Source organism: Athene cunicularia (assembly GCF_003259725.1).
Source record: "Athene cunicularia isolate RWA chromosome 8 unlocalized genomic scaffold, athCun1 chr8_part1, whole genome shotgun sequence".
NCBI lineage: Eukaryota > Metazoa > Chordata > Aves > Strigiformes > Strigidae > Athene > Athene cunicularia.
Window position 1 is genome coordinate 5,902,623 of NW_020799109.1, and position 20,095 is coordinate 5,922,717.

The 20,095-nt window shown below is 50.6% G+C and overlaps 2 protein-coding genes across 10 annotated transcripts in view; one reads left to right on the forward strand and one right to left on the reverse strand.

Annotated features, from left to right (window-relative positions):
* CDCP2 (CUB domain containing protein 2) overlaps positions 1 to 9,271 on the forward strand; it is a 17,166-nt gene extending 7,895 nt beyond the window's left edge. For 8 of the 9 annotated variants that reach the window (XM_026853999.1, XM_026854005.1, XM_026854006.1 and 5 more), the window contains one exon: positions 174 to 4,054. In XM_026853999.1, coding sequence (XP_026709800.1) covers positions 174 to 488 — 315 coding nt within the window. In that variant the 3' untranslated portion in view covers positions 489 to 4,054. Of the gene's footprint in view, positions 1 to 173; positions 4,055 to 9,167 lie in introns of those variants that run through there. The other variant, XR_003398933.1, reaches the window with a different exon arrangement.
* Positions 9,272 to 13,405: 4,134 nt separating this feature from the next.
* On the reverse strand, positions 13,406 to 19,593 carry TCEANC2 (transcription elongation factor A N-terminal and central domain containing 2). The gene is made up of 4 exons (XM_026854112.1): positions 19,342 to 19,593; positions 18,699 to 18,840; positions 17,170 to 17,363; positions 13,406 to 15,338 (listed from the first exon to the last, which is right to left on the reverse strand). Exons 2-4 carry the CDS (start codon positions 18,799 to 18,801, stop codon positions 15,150 to 15,152), a joined length of 486 nt encoding a protein of 161 aa, XP_026709913.1. The 5' UTR covers positions 18,802 to 18,840; positions 19,342 to 19,593; the 3' UTR covers positions 13,406 to 15,149.
* Between the last annotated feature and the right edge of the window lie 502 nt (positions 19,594 to 20,095).

Here is a 20,095-nt window from a genome sequence, read left to right on the forward strand (position 1 = left end):
AAGCTGAGTAGATAGTCAGCCCCGCAATGGTTGTACCAGCTGCAGAGAGAAGTTCCCAGTCCCTGTCCTGTCTTACCAGTAGATGCTGGTCTGATCCATGGGCAACTGCCCTCCAAACCTCTATGAAAACAAGCTGCACAAAGCCCTGATGAGCTACAACCCTTGTCTTGCAGAAACGCAACAACACGTCTATTATCGTCAGCACCCTCTACATTGATTTTTCAGCGGGTGACCAGGAGGACATCCACCAGTACGAGGTGCAGTGTGAGCCCAAGAGGAAGGAAGCCTCAGTGACCCTCCTTGCAGGCCCCAACCCATCCAGGCTCAGCCAGGCAGAAAACCTGGTGGATGCCCAGCAGCGGGAGGGGGGAGCAACCGTCACCCACGAAATCAAGAGCCAGGACACCAGCGACATCGTCTTCATCAGCATCTGCATCCTGGCCGGGCTCCTCATGGTCATTGCGGTGGTCGGGCTGGTGCTTCTGTAGGGTGCTGCTCCCCAGATCTCCAGGGCTTGCAATCCCAGCCCTGCCCAGAGTGGAAATGCACCCCAAAATCCACCCTCACCGCAGGCTGAGCACTAACACAGCTGCTCAAATGGAGACACAGCTCCCAGGCCCTGAAACAGAGCCTGAACCCAACCTCCCAGCGCCTGAAAAATCTGGGCAATAGGCAGCCATTTCCCTTCCCAATTTGTGTTCCTCTGTCTCAATCTGTCCATTTGGCTCAGGAATGCAATTCTTGCACTTCCTAACTCTTCCCGCACCTGCTTCGATTTGTTTTCCCTCTGGTGCTGCTGCTTTTCGGGAAAGTAACATTGTTTGCCAATGGCTGCAAATCATCCTCTCAGTTATTTCTAGCTGAATTCTTGAAGGTACAAACCATCCCCAAACACAATGATATTCCCAACAAATATTTTCCACGCTCCCACCCCTGCTCAGGGGGGGTACCGTAGAGCTGTGTTAGAGGTATCTCCACTCAGCAAGTATAGATGTAGCTCATGTAGATGGTTCCAGGTGGGTTTTGGATGTCCGTGGGTGATGTGATGAGATGCATTCAGTGAGTTTTCTGGAGCTCCTCATCTGATTTTCACATGTCATCTAACCCACCCGTTGTTCACAGGCCTCACCTGAGCACTTCAGTCACTAGCACTTCAGTCACCAGGGAAGGAGAACAATCTCTCTTCTCTGTGTTTTGCTCCTTTCCAGCATGCCTAGGCATCCACCACTGTGAGCTCCGTACTGGCATCGCTCCCAGAGTCTGAAACCCCGGGCATGGAGGTTTCAGTAACCTTTTAAAGACAGCCTCAGCAGGAGGGGTTGGCTCCTCTGGGACTGTCTGGCTTTGCTGACAGCCTCAGCAACACCAGACCTCCACCCTTGGTCCTCGCAGAAGGTGAGCTCAGCAGCTGAGAGCATGAAAACAAGAGTCCTGTTGTCATCTGCACCTCCAGAAAACTTGGGTTCCTCCCCAAGAGCCCTGATGCTACTGACTGCTGGATGGCCAAATAACCCCCACCTGCCTCTTGTGCTGTACCAACGCGAAGAAAATTCCCTTTCAGCATCACGCAGCGGGTGGCTATCACAGAGCAGCCTGTGTTTGTCCTGGCATGGGCCAGAGCCAGCATAGGGCAAAGTCCACATGAAATCTCACTGCAGAAGCAGGGCGAATACAGCCCTGGGAGCCCGGCAGAGGGACCACCCACCCCAAACTCTGCAAAACACACTCTGGTGCAGGGAGAGATCTTAAAATGTCCAAATGTGGTCATTCAAGGGCAAAAAAAATCGAATTTGAGGGCAGTGGGTAATCCAGGAGCCTTTTTTCGATAGCGCTATCTCCAAACATGAACCCATCCTAAGGAGGGTACTGGCTGTTCCTGTAAAGCATCACACCACACAGCAAACCCCTCTTGCTGCTGAATCCACTGGTGGGATTTTTAGCAGGAGCCAGCAGGACAGTCCTGTAGGTGGAAGGCTTTCCTGGCTGATGTTCTGCTTCCCACACCCGCTGGGACGGGTCTGTACATCAGGGCATCAGAGGAAGCAACAGTAAAAGGAAAAGGATGATGATCAAGTGACTTTTCCTCCTGGTTTACACCAGCCCACGGATGTCTGAGAGGGTGTCTGGGGAGGAAAGGCAGCACAAATCTGCGCATGCCTCCTAACGAGGAGCCTTCATTATCAGAGCCTGCATTGATTCGGTGTCTGTTGGTGCAACATGTCAGCAAATGCAAGATTTCTGTGTGAAATATTTGCCAGCACTGTTAAGCTCCATTAAGTCAACGTTTTGAGAGCGTGTTGTGTACATCGATGGGAAACAAGGCCAGACCCCCCTGCTGCCTGCAAAGCCTTGCTGCCAGCTAATTGCTAGGTATATAACTGTCAGCTTGAGACCATAGTTACAAGATTGGACAACTGAAGAAACTTAAAGATATAATTAACCTTCCTGGCAGTCCGGGTTTTGTTGAAACAGGTGAACGCTGCAGCCGCTCATGCCTGGTGGGGAGCCCACAGCACCCAGCAGCATCCAGCCCCTTGCCCACAGGATGGGCAACTCCTTGCCCAGTGGGAGCCTCCGGCACCCTGTGATTTGCAAGGAAAAAGGCTTTTCTGGGTAGCTGGTGGTGTTGAACTCAAATAAGGATTTGGATCTGGTCCCAGAGTCCTACAACAAACTGGACTGCTGTCACTCTTGTTGCAGGGAGGTTTTCCAGCTCCGGACCGAAGCATGGGAGCACATCCTCTCCCCTGAGCCAAGGGGCTCCCCAGCACCCTGGCCTCGCAGAGCATTATCCAGGGGCTCATGGCTGGGGCAATTAAATGTGACTTGAAGGTTTACAAAAGCCCTTTCCTGGCTTGTTCCTGGTTGCGTTCACAGCTGCATCTGTGTCTGCCCCCGGCGGTGAGCCACTCGGGCCAGTCACTCCCCTTAGAGCGAGGAAAGCCTCCTGTGCTCACCCAGCACGGATCTTCCTCGGCCTCCAGTCACACTCCAGCATGTGTAAGCCTCCCATTTTCTCCTTTGGGTTTTGGCATCCAGTCTCTTGCTGCCCCACAGGATTTTGCTCACTGATGTCCACAGTTAAACTGCCTCTTCCCTGATATACAGGGCTCTCCCTTTCCATTCCAAATTTGACACCTGGGAAGCTGCTGCTGCAAAAATCCTGGAGGTGTTACCACGAGTGTTGGCCGTGAGTCCTCTTTGCTTTTGGAGACTCAAAACCACCAGTGAGGACCACAGTGAGTGCCATGCTGGCAGCATGGGGCAAAGGGGACATCTTGGGGACAGAGATAACGCTTGAGGCCCTGGCTGTGCTTCCAGCTTGGTGGCCAGGACTTGGGAGCACCATCTCTCCCTAGTTAATGCAGGGTTGTTTTCCATCCAAAACAGCAATGGCCAAAGGGCTCATGATGTGCCTGTGGCTTTGCAAGGCCTCCCCACAGCCCTGCACTGCCAGTGATAATCCCTCCAGATTTCCAGCCCAAACGTGCTCCCAGCTGGTTTATCCTGCTTTCTCTGCACCCCCTGCTCCCCAAATCTCCCAACAGCTCCCCCAGCTCCTTTCCCCCATCATGTTGAGGTGTTCCCCCTGCCAGCACCCCTTTCCCAGGGGCTGCAGGCAGCCCAGCAGCGTGATGCTGCTGGCTGAGACATGGTCCCAGAGCACGACAGCCCCAGCCTCTCACACCAGTGCACAGAAAGACCTGACAGCACCAGAGGCATTTCTCCATCCCTGTCCCTCTCACACCCAGTTCAAAAGACCCTTGTAGCCATCACCCTCCTGGCCTCAGGCAACCTTTCCCCCTCAATGCAGCTCTGTGCACAGGGTGCTTTGTGCTTGCCCAGCTCCCAAGTGTGACAGGGAGTGGTTGTACTCTTCCTCCAGGGCTGAGGTTCACCAGGTTCTTCTGAAGCCTTAAATTGCCTTTCCCATGTCCCAGCTGGCCCCTGCCCACAGCCAGGTGTGACAGAGACACCTGGCATGGGGGGGGGCTTGGGGAGGCACCCGCTTATTTGTCACCTCGATAAACAATGTGATGCAAAACAAGTGGGAGCTGCAGAGCGAGCCAGCAGAAAGGGGCCAGGAGGAGAAGGGAGAGGCGTAACCAGGGGCTGGAGCTTTTTTGGCCTTGCAAATTAATTTTAATAAGAAATCTGTGTTCATCTGATCTCCTCCATGCAACCAAACCTCCCCAGAAATGGATCAAGGGACATGTCTGTGGTCTGGAGGGTTTCGCTGCTGCCACGCGTGCTGTTGCTGAGCATGGCCATGGCATGGACCAGAGCGGCACACAAAGCAGTTCTCCTTCAGCAAATAGGTCCGTCCTCGTCCCTGCGGGTGAAGATCCCAGCAGCACAGGAGGTCACACAGGGACAGCCGGGAGGGGAGAAGTTCCCTGTGAGTGGGTCCCGAATCCCCTGGCTGGGCACTGCCCCGGCTGGGGATGGAGGCCAGCAGGGAAGGGGGACTGTGCAAATCTGAAAAGAGGGACTGCCTGGGTCATTGTGTGAAGCAAACCCTTTTTTCTCATGTAAAAGCCACTCAGATGAGTTCCAAACAGATATCAGGAATCCATCACCAACGCTCCTTCCCTCCACCATGCCCTCAGTCCTCAGGCACAGGGCCTCAGTTTCCCTCCTTAGCATTTGCCCGGTGCTTCCCGAGCAGGCGAGGAGAGGGACGGGCGTAGGCAGCGCTCCCATTACTCATCTGATTATTTATTTAGAGCCTGATGATAAGGTTGCGCTGGGCTGAGCGCAGCCACCCCATTTCCTGGCTTTGCTTATGGATGTGGAGTCGTGTCTCTCCGGAGCAGACAAAGGCTTTGCTGTTGTGCAGGAGGGAGAGCCGCCGTTATCTCTCTGCAAATGTCTGCTTGTGAATCTGGTGAAGAACGGTTGGTGAAAATCGTAGATCATAGAAAACAGGACTGGAAGAGCCCCTGGGAGATTGGCTGGTTTATTCCTCTGCCTCCCTGGGGGAACTGCTTCTACCGGAGAGAAGCTGGGCTAAAATATCCTAAAAATCCCAGCCACGCTCTCTGTCTTTATTTACCAGGAAGGTTTTCCTAAGCTGTCACACTGGTGGGATGTGCTGATGGCCTTTTGTGCTTCTTTGCTGCTGCACTGGGCAAGTGCCCTGGTGGTTGAAGTGCCCCAAAATGGGCACCACTGCCTGAGCAGGACCCTGCTCCCCCTGCCCGGAGGCACAGGGCCAGCCCTGGCGCACTGGGGAGGACAGGGCATCCCGCTGGGACTCTCAGCAAGCACATGGTGTCATGATCCACAACATAAAGGTCTGGCAGCCTCGGAAAATCCTGCCTGCTGCTGGAGCAAGCCCATTCAGGTGCAGCCAGTCATGCTGTGATGGCCATGAGGAGCCGCAGGGTGGGAGGGCTCTGCTGAGGGTACAAACAGCACAGCTGAAAGCAGCGCTGCAGCTGAACTCAGGCTTGCTCAGAGGCTCTCAGATATCCCCCAAGTTGTGGGTGGGCAGTCAGAGTACCATAAGGCCTGGGAGGAGTGCGGCGTGGGCAGGGTGTCAGTTTGTCTGGGTTGGTGGTGTTGCTCTCCAGGCCCCTGGAGCCACTCGGCATGAGGGAGGTGGGATGCTGAGCAGCACCACAGCTGGGTGAGCTCTGGGGATCTCTCGGGGCTGGGTGACCCCTCAGTGGCCATGCTGGGCCCCCCCAGGGACACTGGCACTGTCGCTGCAGTGCGGGGTAGAGCTCGGGGTTCTCTGGTTGCTCCAGCACGGTTGCCTGGCTGCACACACGCCGTGGGGCTGGGGGTATGGGGAGAGGGACGGGCCCCGCTGGCTGCGGTGCTGTAATTAAGAAGCAGGTGCCTGGTTTCTCACCCCAGCTCAGCACACCAGGCCTGGCCCTGCTCCCGCAGGCAGGTGGATGCTGTAGGTCAGGGGCTGCAAGCCCTGCCCTGTGGGTCACCATGTAGGAGCTGGCTGTTTGAGGGGCTTCTCCTTCCCAGGCAGCTCAGGTCCCTCTCCTTTGCAGGAATGCTTTATAGACCCCAGGTTTTCATGCTTGGAAAAAATGAAGGATGTCCTGATGCTTTCTTAAGCAGAAGCGTCACACGCTCTGCTCACATGAGATTTATGTGGCCCGAGGGGCACACTGAGGTTCTGCTGACTCACGTCTTTCTCTTAAAATGAAAAATAAAATGGCTGGTGTGTTACCTTGGTGGCTGCAGAAAGGAAGAGAAAAGCTTCCTGAGCGCCAGATGGGTGCTCGCCCCTTACCAGGCGACTGCCCTTCGGTAGTTTATTCTGTGTAACACTCGGTGAAGTTTTCTGCAGTGACCCCAGGGTGGGAAGGGGATCTGGGACTGGGGCCAGCCCCACTCTGCGGGGTGTGTGCTCTCGCTGTGGGCATCGACAGCCCCCGAGCTCAAGCTAGCCGGGGTGCTCTGCTCGCTCCAGAAGCCGTTCCCCTCCGCGCTCTCACAGCAAACCATCCGCACGTAGGTTGTGTCTGACCTCACGTCTTAGATGTGGTAGCTGCTCTGCTCCCCCACGTCAGGCTCATGCTGAGAAGGAGGGGAGGAAATGTATTTACATCGTAGCTCTTCTCCAATGATTTCTTCCTTTTCATCCTGTTCCTCTGCTCAGAGGGTTATTTCTGTATATTTTTAAGTTTTATACTTGAGTCCCGCAGCATGGGATCAGGATATAGAGAACTGGCATGCTCGTGACACCCAGGAAGCCAGTGTTGGAGCTGAACCCCATGTCTCTGAGCAGTGCTGGTGGTGTGCAGCTTTGCTGGGGCATGAACCCTGCTGCTTTGGTGAATAGTTTGAGGGTTTTTCCTTCTTGGCACATGTACCCTGTGGCTGGGAGTGTGCCCGGTGTCCTCCATCCTCCCCAGAATCCCCCAGCTCCAGAAGTGGTGGTGTGAAGACCCTGGGAGTGGCTGATCATGGCACCAGCCCGCAGAGACTTGCTTGCAGGCTCCTTGCTCCCCGTGTAGGATGTGTGCGGGACAGCTCCAGATACCCCCAGCAGCGTGGGCACGAGCGTGCTGCCTGGCCAGACTGAGTCCCACACCGGGGCATGGCTGGGGTCCATCTAGCTGGGAAGTCCCACTCTGATCTTGCTTTGGCTTTTTACCTTGTTTTCCCCAGGAATGTCAGGAATGAGGCTGGCTCAGCTCCCCTAATCCGTTCTCCCAGTTCCAACCTGCATCTTCTCCTCAAATGGGTCTTTATGGTTAATTTAACAGTGCCTGTCCCTGAGGCAACAGCAAGGGCAGTTTGTGGGCTTGCACCAGCAGCTTTGTGGCTCCTCGGGGTAGTTTTCTCAGGAGTTTGGTGTTTAAGGCCAGAAGGCCCCCAGCCACCTTTGCCACCAAGCTGATCACGGCTCCCCGGGACCTTGGCACAGACAGGTCAGCAGGTGTTGTACTGCGAGGGGCTCTGTGCTGGGATGGACACAGGACTCGCTGCCCTGTTCCCAGTACTGCAGCTGGAACAACAGCGGGAAGTAGGAAATGGCGATGCCCAGCTGGTACTGACAGCCCAACAGGTCGGTGCCCTGGCCGTCGTGCCCTGTTTTGGCTGCTCTGTTTGGGGGAAGCAAACCACAGAGTCAGCATCAACTGCGGGCAGCAAGGGGCTGCTCAGCAACTTCCCTCGAGCTACTGGTGATGGACTGAGGACAGGGGATTGTGTTGGTGAAGGAAACCCCCCTCCACCCAGCCTTCACCATTAGGTACCACCAGCTTCACACGCTGTCTCCTCCTCTTCCCTCCCAGCACAGTGATGGACTCGCTGATGTCCCCCATGTTCACCACCAGCCTCTCAGACACCCACCCCCCAGCCTCCACCCAGATCTCATACATGGAGTAGAGGCAGTTGTTTTCCTGGCTGAAGTAGCAGCCCCAAGTAGCACTTGGGGCCAGTGGCAATGTGGTCTTTGCACTCTTCCACTCCAGGGGCTCTCCTGCGCCCCAAGGAGCTGGTGAGCGTGCAGGCAGCGTGCTGTGGGGCCAGCCAGTGCCCCCAGCCCCCTGAAAACAGCGGGTGTGAGTTGAGCAGCCCCATGGAAGTGGTGCTGCCCTGTACCCCAGCACGAAGCCACCCCCGCAGTCTCTCCTTGTATTTGTGGGTGGAAAAACAACTTGGCAAATGCCTCCCCAAGCTCTGTTACAGGGAGGGGGTGAGCCATGATATTTTGGTACCCCCTGATGCCTGGGGGAGAAGGAAAAACATCCTACGCCATGGGTTGAGTCATGCCATCTTTCCCCTTGGCTGCTCCCACTCACATTTTACAGTCAGGATAAGGTTTCCAGGACTTACCTCATCCTGTACCAGAGGTGTAAGGAGGTGTTGGCTCCCCACCCCTGTGGGGACAGGGAGGGGGAAACCATAGCACCATGTTACAGTATCTGAGCCCATGGTTGGTGACAGCCCTCACTGGGTCCCAGCCTTGCACACCAGAGACAACCCCATCTGCTTAACCAGAGATCGGTCTGGGACGGAGCACATTCCCTTGTGTCTCCCTCACGGGTCTCACTGTCCTGCACTGGTCAGGGCAAGGAGCTCCCGCAGACCGGGGTGCAGCAAGGCGCTTACTGGTCCCAGCTGCCAAGGCTGCCCGGCCATCCTCTGCACCCAGTGGGAGAAGGAAGGTGTAACTGGTTTGGAGCTGGCTGGGGCATCAGTGTTAAGAAGCAGCACTGGCCACCAGCAGCCTCGGGAACTGCCCCCTCTTTCCCTTGTCACTGTGATGGGGACAAAAACATCTGCAAAAAGGGCAGATGGGGACAGAAACCGTGTCAGCTGTCCCGGTGAAACCTGCCAGGTGGGTGCAAGCACCTCCAGCCCTGCTCGCAGGGCATCACTGGGCTGCAAAACTGGGACTTGTTTTGACTCTTGGAAAGGGGGTTATTTGTTTCTAGATCTGAAGGAGGCATCAATTTGTTCCTACATGTGAGCGTATAAAACCTAAAGCACAAGTAGGATTCCAGGTACTTTTCTGCTCTGTCTGAGCCCGTGGTTTGGGCAGGTCACTTTTGCTTGGGTCAAAGTATGTAAAATGCCAAAGGAGCTTTGACAAACTGGGATGGGGGAGCAGTAGAAAGCCCTGAAGTTATTTTCTTTAGCTGTGTGACTTTCAGACCTCACTCGCGGATTCCTTCCTTCCCCATCAGTGACTCACGGCCAGCCTTTGGCCATCCAGTCTCCCTACAGCGTCCCTGCATGGACTGAAGTTCCGTGGTGCAGACCAGCAATAAGGGAAACGGGAACCCCCAACCCCTTCAGCCTCAGCTGCCAGCAAATCCCCCCTCCCCGGCAGACCGAAGCTCCTCTCTGCAGGGAAGCAGCTAACCCTGCCTGCTCGGGTGGGCATCTCTACCCTGGGGATCCAGGTACCTGCCCGAGACCCCAGGCATGGCAGCACAGATGAGGAGGCAGTAGTCAAGCAGCCCTGCCATCTGGGGAAATACAATGGATCAAGCATATGGACAATTAAAAAGGTAATGACGGCGTTTACCGGGAGTTGTTTTCCCAGATTATTTTATAGCCCGTTTCCCAGCCGTTGTGGCCCTGGGGACAGCAAGGTCCTCCTCCTCGGGATTTTGGAGTGCAGAGGCTGAACGGGGGATTTGCTCCGTGATGTATGGGAGAATCTACAGCCAGATTTTGAGTTTATGGCCATGCCCCTGCAGCGGGTACAGGGGGTGTGGATTTGACCCTGCTTCCCCTCTCTGACTGGCTCTATCTGTTGCAGCCCTCCTCCTCCATCTATCCAATTTCAGATTAGGCAAAATATTGGCCACAGTGGAAATGGTTTTGGCTTTTTTTTTTTTTTCCCGCCATTGGGGCTGGCTGTGTTAGAGAAACAGTGCTTGTCCATTATAGGAGCACCCTTTTATAGGGAGATAACTGCTTGCTGTATAATAATATATAATTAGCAAGGATTATCCCATAATCTAGCCTAATTGACAGAGAGCATGGCTGTTGTTCAGTGGACTGCCAGCAGAAGAATTAGAGCAACATTAATTGCAGCGTAACCCTGGCACGAGCTTCCCTTTTTTGCATTGCGTGGCATGTCAGAGTCCCTTTGTGCCTCAGTTTCCTCTCTTGTGAAATGCCAGTACATCCACCTGAACTGAGGGGATTTATCCTGCAGTATTTACACCTGTGCAGAGGGGTGCTTAAACAAGTGCTGGGACAAAAACAAGGGCACCAGCCCTTATGGTACCCTCCACAACATGATCTGTGCTATGGGAGGGCTCACTCCTTAGCATTAAAACCACTTTGAAAGTGCTGCAGCCATTTAAAGCAGCAAGAGAGATTCAGTGCTTCTGGTGCTGTGCGCTGCACGGAGGGGCAAGGGTTTGCCCGCTCTTGCTGGCCAGGCTGAGGAACTCCTCAATGTGTTTCCCTCCCTCTACCTCTTCTTTTCTGCTTTCTACTGTCCCTCCTCTGCTCCAGCCCCCAATTTCTGCTCCCATTGTGTGTTAACACACCCTGTGAGGGAAGTTCCCAGAGCCTCCTTCAAATGATCAGGGCTCCAAAAGACGTCTGTGGCTGTTCCTTGCCTTAACATCTATTAATCCAGGGCCAGCCTAGCAAACCCTTCATATTACAGGGCTGCCAGGGAGGCAAATGAGATCTTAAAGTTTGGGTTCTTTGTGGAGAAGCCTTTGAAGAGCCTCTTAAAAGATGAAAAATGGTGAGCTGCTGTGCACTCTCTTTTCCAAAGGACAGGGAGGGTCTTGTCTACTCCCGTCTTCTTTCGCCCAAGTAATTTGTGTCAGGACAAAGCTCTCCTGAGCTGTGCCTGCTGATGAACAGAGCAGGCTGTCACCTGGTGCCTTCACAAACTTGCTCTTCAGAAGTCAGCTCTGGCAGGGGTGAATCCCTCCTCTGTCCTCCCGGTGTTGCCCCAAGCCCACCCTGTGTTCCCTGAGCACCAGCAGCATGGGCAGGGGGAGCAGGAGATGGCACTCACCTCCAGGAGGTGCTTCCCTCCCCTCTTTGCTGGGTGCAGCAGGTCTCTGTAGGTCTGTTGGCTTTATCTACCCTTTTGTTGAAAGAAACCTGTGCACTGGGCTTAATCTGGTAAGAAAAGGGAAAAAATAACCTTTTCTCCAGATTGGGTGCCTCCTTCGTTTAATGTTTCCCCTGTAAAAAAGGGAACTAGCTATTTCAAAAGCACCATGCCAGAGAAACCTAGCACAAGGGAGCCACCATTCAGCTCTTTCATCCTTTTTAATCTAAAAGGGTTTCCCCAGCATGAAGACAGGAGCTTGTGGAGAGTCCCTGCCTCTGTAACATGTCTTACTTGTACCCTGTGGCTACCCCGCACCACACAGCAGCTGCTAAGGAAAACCAGAGGAGAAAGAGAAGAATTTTGGAGAAATGCACACCTGGGCCAGTGAGGCCAAACTTCAGGATGTGTGAGGGACTCCTCCTTCCTCCAGCCTGATGGGTAACCCCTGTGGCAGGGGAACCCAAGCTGGTGAGGGTTCTGCAGGACCCCCTGTGAGTGGGTTTGCCACAGACAAACTACAGATCAGAGGTTTCAGAGCCAGGCCAGCCTTGGGAGCGAGGCACTCCGGAGGGCTCAGGTGCCTGTGCCCTTCCAGACCCTCTGTTTGAAGGGATTTTCAGAGGTCACACGAATTACAGCTCGTGAACGGGTCACAGTGCTGGGAACTGGCCATCCTGGCCTCCCGCTTTACCCAAGAGCCACACGGCTCCAGTCTCCCCACTGGCTGCATCACCCAGGGGAGGGAAGGAAGAACTGAGGAGCAGCAAACTGATTCAGTAGGTAACCCAAGGCATAAATAAGAGTTGTGCAGGTGAGGTTGCTCCAAGAGGGGAGACTAGTCGTCACAGAATAATTAAAAACTTGAGTACTGTCAAGTATCGAGTACCCTGTTGTCACATTCAGCATCACCCTTTGGGAAAATGAAGCCCTTGTGGGCCTACTGCATTTTCATCTCTGGTTTTGTCTTCTTTCACCACCTTCCTTTCTGGTTTTGTCCTTAAAGCATTCCCTTGTTCTCTGCATTTCCCCTGTCCTGTGGGTCTCAAGTCCAATCCTCTGGAATCTCTTCCAGTTCCTCCAGCCAGTCAGTTTTATGCAAAGCTGAGTCTGCAGATCTTCAGCCCAGATGTTACTGCCAGCTTTCACATCAAGATAGAAGAGCTGGACCCAGAGCTACACACTTAGGTCTCTTCAAACACAAGTTGAGCAAAAATATTAGCCATTAAATAGAGGAAATTTATAGGAGAGTTTTCTCCTCATGTGCGCTAACTCTGCATCCCTGAAATTAATTTCCAAATGAAAAATATTTGGCATGTATTAAGAGTGAAGTAAAAAAAATATCTCTGCAAGGCATGCCCTAAAGAGCTGAAGGTATCCAAAATAGATTAAAAAAAAAATCTCTTCCCTGAAGGCTGCTCAGAAAAGGAAGGTGTCAGGGACCAGGAGAGGGCATGGAAAAAGTCATCTGGAGGAGATGGGACTGGCAGAGCTTTGCTTATATCTTGGAACAGTCTGACGGCATAGGACAGACTGAGCTTGTAGCTTGTGACGTGCACCTCTGAGCTGTTCCACACTGTCTGTGGACGTGGGGAGGCACCGGCTGTCCCACACTCACCCCGGGTGATGTCTGGACAGCCTGTGAGATTACAGCAAACAGATCTCCGAGGCGCCTGCTGGCAGCGGCCGGTTATCTCTTTTGGCTTGCACCGCTTCAGGAGGGCGGCACAGTGGAAGAGATGTGGCCAGGCTTCAGCTTTGCTTTTCTCGAAATACACCTTGAGCACAAGGCTGGCATTCCCCACCACCTTCCCATTCCTCCACACACCACACACACAGGGGCAGGTCCTCGTTTATGTCTATGTTTCTCTTGCTTCTGAATTTTACAGTGTTGAGTGGTGTCCCTGCCACAGGACTGTTTACTAGCAAGAGGGGAAAGAACTGTCCACATCACTTTCTCCTCTCTCAGCTGGTTTGAGGGACTAAACTGTAAACCCAAAAGTGGATCTCCCTAGTTGCTGTTTTTCAGAGTAGAACTGCCATTGCCATGCAGAAGTTCAGACAGTGCTTGTCCTCAGTTGTTACCCACACAAACAACTTGGATGACTCTTAGACCTGCCTTGCAAACCAACGTATAGCACAGTGTCAACTGGCTGCGTGTTCAGATGGGCCCAAGTTCTCTGACTATCTGACCTCTGTGGGAAACTTCTCTGGCCTGGGGTTCATTAGAACAGATGTTCATCATTTTCAGGATTTTTGCTTCTTATGCATTACCTAGAGAAAACATAGCCCAGGAACAGAGAGCTGAAAATAAATACTGCAGTATTTATTTTGGAAGCAAAAAGCTAAGGTGTTCATTGATACCAAGCCCCTTCCATGACAATCCGGGATACTTGAGTGAAATTACAGCTGTGCAGTATGAAGTTATTTAAGTGGGAAATGGAGCTGATTACTTATAAGAAATAAATTTAAGGTTTTCACATCTTTTAATACTTGTTGACCAGGCCGTAGCGAGAGAAGTTGTCATATAGTCACCACCCACACATCTGCCAGTTTGTCTCATACTGTCTCCAACACACTGAACCACAACTTTCTGCAAATGAAATGTCTGCACACCAGAGCATCACTATTTCCAGAAAAAACAGCTGTTTGAAGATACCTTCACAATGTGTAAAGAAAAAAAAAAATGCTCTTGCACTGGCACAAACAAGACAGGGTTTAGATGTTTTTAAGAGAACCTCTAATTAAATCCATGGAGTTCAACACCTCATGTAAGTTTTGGGTGTTTCTTTAGCTTCTAGTGTCCAGAGAAGAAAAAATTTAGCAGGTCCACATAACGACAGTCACATTTTAGGGCAAAGATCTGAATAAAGACTAATTCATCACTTTCCCATACATTATTTGTCCTTAATTGACTCTTGTGAAATAAAAGTGCTGACCACAACTGATCAAAAGATACTTCTTTTTATGATATTAAGATTTCAATTCCCATGACTGTGGATAGGCAGGTTTCACTCATCCTCATATTTGGTTCTGTCTACCCTGATAACTCAAGAGGTTTGTGACCAGTCCCTTGTGTACGTACACACAGAGAGCACTTTACCTGCCAGGGAAACACTGTGCCTGTCACAGCTTTAATAACAGCTTACAGAGAACAAGAGGACTTGTGGCACTGAAGAAATCAGAGCAAATATGAGAGCCAAGATTTTCAGTTGTTAATAACTAGAAGGAATTAAAACAAGTTTGTTGCTTATATTTGTTTATACAATCATTCTGAACCATGTTCCTTTTGGAGGAAAAAAAAAAAGTCTTTAAAAGGAGTATTTTGCTTATAACCTAATTTTATTTAGAAAATTCATTTCGAGTTTTCACGTTACAGTAAGAACAAGCACCACATTTAAATCATGAGTGAGGTATGAGATCTCAGTGAGCTTCCCATTAAACAGCAGAGGCATTAGATAGCACCTATACTCCAGGGCATTTAGATTTGTCACCCCAGGGATTTAGAAAATGTCCACAACTGAAGGATGACTGAGCCTTATGGAATGGTGGACAGCAAGTTACTGAAACCAATTTGCATCCAACTCTGGAAGGCAGCAAAGGGAAATCACCTGGCTTGGCAAAACAGTTAGCTCTTGCCACAGGCAGGGCCCAGCTGCAACAGATGTGGGTGATTTAGGGTTAACTCAAATCTGCAGTTACCCCCAGGAATCTCCTGCCATTGACCAATTACCACCAATTCCCAGTATTTCCTACCAGCACAGCACAGACCTGCTCATTTGTAATTCAGCTGATTACACCTGAAGATCCTATCAGGGCTGGAGCTAAACTGAGGCATGACAAACGGGCAGAAGTGAGAAACAGGTGAGTCAGCAAGGACAGTTCTGTAGCGGGAAAATATACAGCAGAGTAGAAGAAACTTTTCTTGCCACAAGCCCACACAGATTTATACCAAGTCAGATTACAGCACCACTTTCATCATTAGCAGTTCTTGTCTTCGGCAGCCCTGCTCATAGAGTGGTGCCAAGTGATTCACACTGTCAGCACTTCTGCACTCCCCTCACGACAGAAAGGGCTCCTGGTTCCACAGAGATGTAGGCACATCAAGTTCTCACTCAGGATCAAGCACGACACCTCACTTTTTATGGATCTGTACAAACGCTGGGACAGTGAGTGCGCCAGTCTTGACTTCTGCTCGGATTTCAGGTTTGTGCTTTAATGAGAAGACAAGAGCTCGCACCGTTCTGCGATACGGCGCGCTAATGAGACGGGAAGAGAGATGAAAAGCTTCTCGCTCAATATTTTCAGCCAGTGGGTGATCAATCTGAAAACAGCAAAGTATAAAATTAGATCTTTACATTTAATAAGGAGACCAACTGGTTGAAATTGGAGTTTGGGGCTTTTCAGTGTTTCTTCATTAATCAGCTTAGATTCAAGGAAATCTACTTCCCATCACAAGTGTAACAGGAAGAGCAATTTAATTCCACCCTAGCAATTAAGGAACAAGGCAGCATGGTCAGTGGCAGGGAACATATCCACATCTCCAGCTGGGTGGCAGTACTTTGCCATCACAACAGGAAACTAATCTGCAACTAGCTTTGGATATCAAGCTCAACTGCAATTATAAGCCACGCTGTACTGTCTCCATAAAACTCACTTTTGATCTTGCTGATATAAGGTACCTTGGATACTATTTTAAACTTGATTCCAACAGCAACTCTAAGACATGCCAAACACTTGGCAACTCTGCCTGGTGCTATAAAGGGAAATGTGGGCTCTCTGTGTGTAGAAGTAGGTGTAATTAAGAATGCAGAAAGGGATTTGCTAAATGTTAATTATGTAGTTATTGCTTCAACATGTGCCAAAACCTGTAATTTAGCATAGCTTAGAAAAAAATTCCCCACCCATCAAGAAATGGTTTTAATTTCACTTCTGCCTTTTGTGATGGGGAACCTCTTTGCATGCAGAAGATTCCAGAGTGCCAAATAGTATTCCTCCAAGTCCACTGCCCACTCTGGTTTTGCTACCCATCACTAACCTGCCCCTCTGCTGGGCAGCAGTAGAAGCCCCTTGGATCCATTCAGCCCCACCCTCCCTCCTCCTTTTTGTCAGCCTCTCAGGTGTCCCTGCTCACCTTCTGCTGGACCTCTGTGGCTTCCCTGCCCATCTATGCTGTTCACCTGCTGCTGCAAGCTCCACTTGCACATATGGTGGTAGCTGCAACTAAAAGGGTATTTTTCCTTGCCGTGCTTTCAGGTGAGTTCTGTTCAGAGCAATTCTGCTTTACCCAGCACCACTTGTTTTAGGGTGGTACCATATCCTTAAGGTTCAGACTTTACTATCAGCCTTATCACCATGCATAGATGTGCTTTCCAAGAACTAAGCTTGACCCAGAGGCCTGGCAAAGGTGAGCTCCCACCTTTCTTAGGCACTCCCACAGCAAACCATCCTTCTGTGCTGCCTTGGTCTGGATGGACTGGAAGTTGGAGAGGTTGTTCTCATAGCTAGCAAATACATAGCTTTGAAACTCTTGAGTGCTTATCACTTGACTTGCCATTTAAAGGATAATTAATGAATAAATTAAAAAGGATAATTATTATGGCATTTCATAGACCAAGCAAACTAGTCATTAAGCCTTAAAGCAAAGCCCTGTTCATTTACTTAAAGATACCTGAGGGATCTGATATTTATCACCACTTTATACACTGTCAACCTTGCCTCTGTTTTTGCAATAGATTTAAATTTACAAATGTTTAATTACTTAAATATGAAACACCCAAAAGGTCCCAGCATTGCTTTCACAGCTGTTAAGTAGTAGGAAAAACTTTATATTCTATTAACTTCCTCCTTCTCTTGTAGAGCCCAACTGCAGTAGATACACAACTATTCTGCTGACTGGCTATGAAAATGAAAGCAAATACCCCCCCCTTACAATTAGCAGGTTTACTTGGTTAACAACCAAAAAAAAAAATGTACCTTGTAAAAAAACTACTTATAAATGGAGATGTGCAGAAAATCACTGAAAATAGGAAGAGATTATCTGGTCTTGTCCCCACTCTGCAGGCAGGACCAGCTTTACAGTAGCTATGGCTGAAAAAGGTTTAACTCGGTCCTACAAGAAATAACTCTTTGAGCCAAACGGATCTGAACTCTACCTCCAGATCCAGGGCTTCACAAAGCAGCTTCCGTGCGTTCTTTCTGAAAGCCTCCGTCTTGGGATCACTCCTGACCTCTATTGAGGGCTTGTTTGAATGGTCTTTGATGAAAGTTCGCCACTCCGTGTAAATATCTTTGGCGAGGCTGGCCACATCGTGATCTGAATGTTTGCGCATCTTATTCACCGTGTGACCTGGAAAACAGTAACAGCTCCTTCAAGTTTGGTAGGTGGACAAAACATAATGGACACCACTCAAATCACATGGGTGCTAAAGCAGCTGCATGCATTTTTAATTCACAGAGCATCAGCAAAACAACCAGAGCGTTGACCCAAATATAAATGTAAAATTATTAGGAATTAAGCCTGAAGTCCTCAATCCTTGACTTCTGCAGTGATTTTTGCCGGAGCAATTAGCAAGGAATTGACCTATACGTGGGAAAATTACCTTCCCAAGGTGTGGAGCAACACTTACGTAATACAGGGCTACATTAATTTTCTACACGGATGCTAGATCTGGTGAGAGCTTGTGAGACTGGCCTACAAAGAATGCTGGTTTTAAACCGAAAACCCCTTTAAGGAAGCAGATGTTGCTGGTGACGGCTATAGCATTTTAACACACCAACATCACGGTGACTCCAAGCTGAATCGTTCCAATCGACAGGGCCTGCCAGCACAAAAAAAGGCTCTCCTCTGAGAGGAGACAAAAGGGATCTTCTTCCAGCGGGGTATTTCTCTCTGACCACTAGCGCTGTTGGCCAGGAGATGTCACTGTTAGGCTTCGGTGGCTCTTCCAGCCCAGCCACGTTCAGGCAGGCACTGGGAAAAGAAGCTTGGAATAAACTGCACATGGCAAATGAAATACCAGTTCAGAAAGATGGGGACAGGGGCAGATCGCATCTCCTTTTCTAAGGCAAGGGGGGCTCTCCAAATGGAGATCCAGCAGCTGTGACGGCAAACAAAGGCCAGCAGGGCTGCCCCTCACGCCAGGATGCTCTCCACAGACAGGAAAGGCAGGGACCATGTGGTCTCACATTATCCCTCCCCCAAGTCCTACGGAAAAGAGCCGGGCTGTGTCATTTGCACCGAGCTGGCCATCTACATCCTCAGCGTGAGGATGGAGTAAGCAGTTCTGAGCCGATCTGAGGAGAATTTCTCGCACGTTCATAGGATTCAGGCAGATCAAACAGATGAGCCACGTCTCGGATGGCAAGAAAGCACTCTGCCATGGCCCTCACAGATAGCAGTAGAAAGAATAAGACACACAGGTGCCCAAGAGGAGCTCTTCAAAAATTTGACCACAGAAAGGGTGATGCAGTATTTAGTAATAAGCAGGCAACCTGGGAAGAATTAGAGGGTAGAAGACTTTTTCAGTACAAGCTCTGAAAACTGCAGGCTGGATATCAACATTTTTTTATTGGCAGCTACACTCGTTTCTTAAGAAGCTTGCAAGCTCATCTCTTTTGTACTGACAAGCCAAGCAGACATAAGACAGCCTAATATTGACAGTCTAGATCAGACAAGATGTACCTATTTTTGTTGAAAGTAACACTTCTTTGGAAGGTATTTTCTTCTTCAGCTCCTCCAAAGCTTCAATCAGATTCTCTTTTGGTTGCCCAGGAAGCTCAAGCATAGACTTCCATCGTTTTATGTCTTCCACAACCACAACTCTCTGAAAAAAAGAAAAGCCATTAGGAAAGCAGAATATTCTTATTATAAATAAGAACACTAGGTTAATCTCAGCTAATGGGGCTGTTATCAACACATGAATTATTGATTGTGGCATGAACCAGAGCACAGAATACATGACGTTTTAGGAATATTGGGTACTTGCTTGAGATTAGCAGCCTACTGCAAATCAAGACTGCATTATAACTAGAAGGCAAAGCGAGATGCATCACTCTGGTCTGCTGAACTCAGGGCACGTAATAGCAAAAGTCTGCTAGGACTGTTTTGAATTTCAGGAGTCCATTGTATAAATGTCTCTCAATAGAAAAAGGGATTAAGACCACTAATTATCTTTAGCAGCCTGGTAGAACCTGAATCTTGCTCAGATTGGCTTTAAATTTAACATAATGCCAGCAGGGAGAGGAACAAAGCATTAGGGAACGTGAATGCAAACTCAAGTACACTGGACATTTGCAATGTTTTTCACCCTGTTTTTGCCACAGACCTTGACAGAACAGACAGCGAGAGTCTCATATTTCAGATGTAAGGCATCTTGCAGCAGTGGTCTGACAGCTGGGGTGCTTTATGCACTATTCTTTTGCTTTCTGCCTTACGTTAACAAGCTCTTTGGTGCAGCAAATGTTTTCCTGTTGTGCTTCTATAAACAGGTGGCAAAGAGGGACTCAGCTCTTCCGCAGATCTCACACAGGATCACCACGCAGCCAACTGAAGGGCTCTCCTTGCTGGGGAGAGAAGTGAGCCAGCTGGCCATACTCAAATTGTGTGCCCAGCCAGACCCTACACCGCACCAAACAGGTGGGAGAGAGCCAGGTTATAACCCGTATTGGTTTAGGAAACCCCTTTCACTGCAGCAGAGCCCTCTGCACCTTTCCAACTCTGCTTGCCTGTTCTCTGTGAAGGTGCCACCCCAGCACTGGAAAGATTATGAAGGACTGGAGCCACGGGTGCTTTACAAAGCGTTCCCCCTGCTGTCCCCCCGTGCTGCTCAGCCCCACGCAGAGGCAGGATAGAGCCTGGCGAAGGCCTGACACCCCTTCTCCTGCCCGAGGCGCCTCGGGGTCAGCCTGGCTCCTCCCGGGGTGCTCCCGCCCCCCCGCACACAGCCTCTGGGGAACAGCGTGGTGCTGCCCCAGCGCAAGGCCTCACCTCGCGCCCTCGAGGGCGGCGAGCCCCGCAGCAGCGCCCGGTACCGCGGGGTGAAGGTCCCCCCGCCCCAGCTCAGCCGTGCCACCCCAGCA